General features: G+C 69.6%; 2 protein-coding genes across 3 annotated transcripts in view; both read right to left on the bottom strand.

Moving 5' to 3' along the window:
• H696_04705 overlaps nucleotides 1–791 on the bottom strand; it is a 2,642-nt gene extending 1,851 nt beyond the window's left edge. Inside the window, exons 1-2 of one of the 2 annotated variants that reach the window (XM_009498568.1) lie at nucleotides 713–791; nucleotides 99–484 (exon numbers count right to left, since the gene is read on the bottom strand). In XM_009498568.1, the coding sequence (XP_009496843.1) occupies nucleotides 99–437 (339 nt within the window). In that variant the 5' untranslated portion in view covers nucleotides 438–484; nucleotides 713–791. Of the gene's footprint in view, nucleotides 1–98; nucleotides 514–712 lie in introns of those variants that run through there. The other variant, XM_009498567.1, reaches the window with a different exon arrangement.
• Nucleotides 792–1,946: 1,155 nt separating this feature from the next.
• H696_04704 (hypothetical protein) overlaps nucleotides 1,947–3,040 on the bottom strand; it is a gene marked incomplete at its 3' end in the record, with an annotated part of 7,361 nt that continues 6,267 nt past the window's right edge. Inside the window, exon 4 of the mRNA XM_009498566.1 lies at nucleotides 1,947–3,026. Coding sequence (XP_009496841.1) covers nucleotides 1,947–3,026 — 1,080 coding nt within the window. The remainder of the gene's footprint in view (nucleotides 3,027–3,040) is intronic.

The raw sequence follows: 3,040 nt of genomic DNA, 5'->3' as shown, positions 1-3,040 counted from the left end.
CGGACAGCGGACAGCGGACAGCGGACAGCGGACAGCGGACAGCGGACAGCGGACAGCGGACAGCACACGGCGGACAGCGGACAGCGGACAGCACGCACCTTGCTGTCAGATGACCGGGGCGCCGACGAGGCGGGAGTGATTTGGTCCTGAAGATCGAGGGCCTCGGCCAAAGCCGGCGAGATGGTCCACTCGTCCTCATCGTGGCCGGCGAAATCGTCATCGGGCCCGACAGACGATCTCAGACCGGCGAGATCCGGCGACAGGACCGACGACACCGAGGAGGAGGAGGGCGAAGGAAAGACATCCCCGGTCAGCTGGCCCCCGAAGTCGGCGGCATCGTCACCAAAGTCATCGAAGCTGCCGATGACCGCCGGCGGATTGTCAGCCCCGACTGAGAAACGGGTTGGGACATTGGATACTGGCCCCCACCCATCCATGGCAAGGGGAGGCGGGCTGGCGGAGGCAGGCGCTTTTCCTCGGACCTCTTCCCAGTGCATCGGGGGCGGGGGCGGGGGGCGGGGCAGAGAAGGGGGCGATAGGGCGCGCGGTGTTAGAGCACGCACGGTGCTGAGCGAGCGGCAAGCGTGGGAAGGGGAGGGCGGGGGGTGCTGCCATCGAGAGGCGCCGAGTTCAATTATTGACTGGGGAGGGGCGCGCCAGGAGGGGATAGGGGCGAGGGGGACGGGAGGGAGGAGCAGGGGGAGGGGCGCACAGCGGAGGGAGGGAACCAAGGAGGAGGAAGGGGAGGGGGAGGCGGATTGGAGGGAGAGAGAGAGGGAGGGGGGGGGGGGCTACGGAGACAGAGAGAGAGAGAGAGGGGAGGAGAGCTGCGTGGGCGGAAGGGGCGATATGCGGGCCCCGACCGGCCGCCCGGGGCAGGGCGGGGCAGCGCCAGAAAAAAGCCCGAGAGACGGTCCCGCGTCGGATCTGGCCGGATTCTCGAGCCGGACGCGCCCGGCTCGCGACCCCCAGGTGCGCGAGGGCGGGGAGGGAGGAGAGGGGAACGCGTGCCCGCGCGCCACGCCCCGCCCCCCCCCCCCTGCGGCCGTGGTCCGGGGAACTCCACTCACGTTGGCGGTGGGGGACGCAGGAATAGCCAGGACAGACGGCACCTCGAGACCGGGAGGGCGGCCCTTTCGTGCATTCAAACCTCCCTCTTGAGAATTGAGATTCTCGCGGGTCTGGTTAAACCCTCCCTTGAAAGCGCTCCCCAGGGACGGCTATCGAGGGTCAGTAGCTATTTACCTGGCTCTTGCCGCGCGTGCCTCTTTCTGGGGCTAACAGGCGCCATTGGTGGTGGCGATCTGCCTGCATGAGAATGGGCACCAGCGGGGCTGCGGGTGTTCGGGACCATCTCACGTGGGCGTGATGTCCGGGTCTGGTGCCCGTTCTGTCACTCGAGACCGGCCGCGGGGCTTGGGGGCCGGCAGCGCCCGGACACAGGCTGCCCGGCATGCGCGTTCTCACCCGGCGGACGGGGGGGGGGGGGCGTGGCGGGAAACGGTTGCCCGTGCGCGAGCCACGGTGAATTGCGCCCTGGGGGGTCCTTGTGCCCGGACCGACCACACGCCCTGGCCGGGGCTTCGGATTCTTCATTTCCCCCAAGCGACTCCCCTGGGGCTGGGGCGGGGGGCGGAAAATAAACAAAAACAAGAAACACCAGCAACACCCTGGCTTCTTTTCGGTTCCTTTTTTTTCTTTCTTATTTTTTGACAGGGAGGGGGGCGGGGGACAAATGTATTCATACCGCCGCCCTGACTGACAAGAGGGGAGGAGCGTGGGTGCGCGCGTATGGGGGGAGTATATGCGCGCGACGCCAACGCATTTCCGCTCGTGGGCGGGAGGCGGGGGGGGGGAGGAGGAGGAGGAGAGAGGTTGCCCAGCGACAACGACAACAACAACACAAGGAACAAGGGGGGGAGGAAAAGAGCGGGAGGGGACACCTCTCACAAACCGAAGGGCAGGCCACGGCGGGACTTGGTCGGCTTGGCGGTCGAGGCGGCGATGGCGCCGGAGTGGTACTTGACCAGGTAGTCCGGGTTCTCGAAGGGACCCATGCAGGTGCCACGGTCAAAGTCCAGCGGCCGGCCTCCGGACATGCGCCGCTGCGGCAGGAAGGAGGGGGACGGCGCGGCCGCCCCGGGCCCCGGGGGGGAGAACGGCGCCGAGGGGGTCAGCGGAGTGGACACATCGCCGCCGGCGGTCAGACCGCTGTAGGGCGAGGAAGAGGCCGAGGAGGAGGCCGAGCCGATGGCCAGCGAGCTGAGATCCGGCGAGGAGAGGGACGACGCGGAGCCGAGCGAAAGCCCGGCACCGGCGCCCGACGAGCCGGACCCGGCGGTGAGGATGATGGTGGGGCCGGCTGCGCCGGGGTCATCGCCGCCGATGGCACGGCCGCCCGCGGTGGCTGTGGCCCCGGCGCTGGCGCCCATGTCGCCACGGCTGCCACTCCGCGAGTGGAACATACTGAAGGAGGGCATGGAACTGGAGGGTGGCAGGGGGCCGCCCTTGGACCCGGCACCGGCGGCCGACGAGGAGAACGGCGGCGGCGAGAGGGCCACCCCGCCGGCGGGCGACGCGCCGGCCGAAGCGGGAGTGGCCGCCGAGGAGGAGGAGGAGGACGAGGAGGACCCAGCGAGGTTGGTGTTGCTGCTGCTGCTGCTGCTGCTGCCGCCGCGGAGGTTGGCCACGAAGCGCGTGACGCCGCGCTTCTTGGCCGGGGCCGGGGCGACGGTCACCTCGTCGGGGGTGGGCCCGGCGCTGGCCGGGGAGCCGGCAGACCCGGCGGCCCAGCCGCCGGGCGACGGCCCGGGCGACGGCCCGTCCGAGGCCAGTGTCCGCCGAGTGACCTCGATCATGTCTCCGATGCCGGCTCCCAGCGGCGCGGCGAACATGGAGTGCCCAGCCAGGGCGTGATCCTGCACGCGAATGAGCTGCATCGACAGGCCCAGGTGGTTGAAGAAGCCGCCGGTCACCTCGGCCACCGTGTGTCGGGGGTGCTTGGACTGGCGAAGGATCTTGTTCGACTGGAGGAAGATGC

The sequence above is a fragment of the Fonticula alba genome (assembly GCF_000388065.1).
Source record: "Fonticula alba strain ATCC 38817 unplaced genomic scaffold supercont2.8, whole genome shotgun sequence".
NCBI classification, from domain to species: Eukaryota; order Rotosphaerida; family Fonticulaceae; genus Fonticula; species Fonticula alba.
Note: the sequence above shows the minus strand (reverse complement) of the source record. Positions and strands in the feature narration are given on the sequence as shown.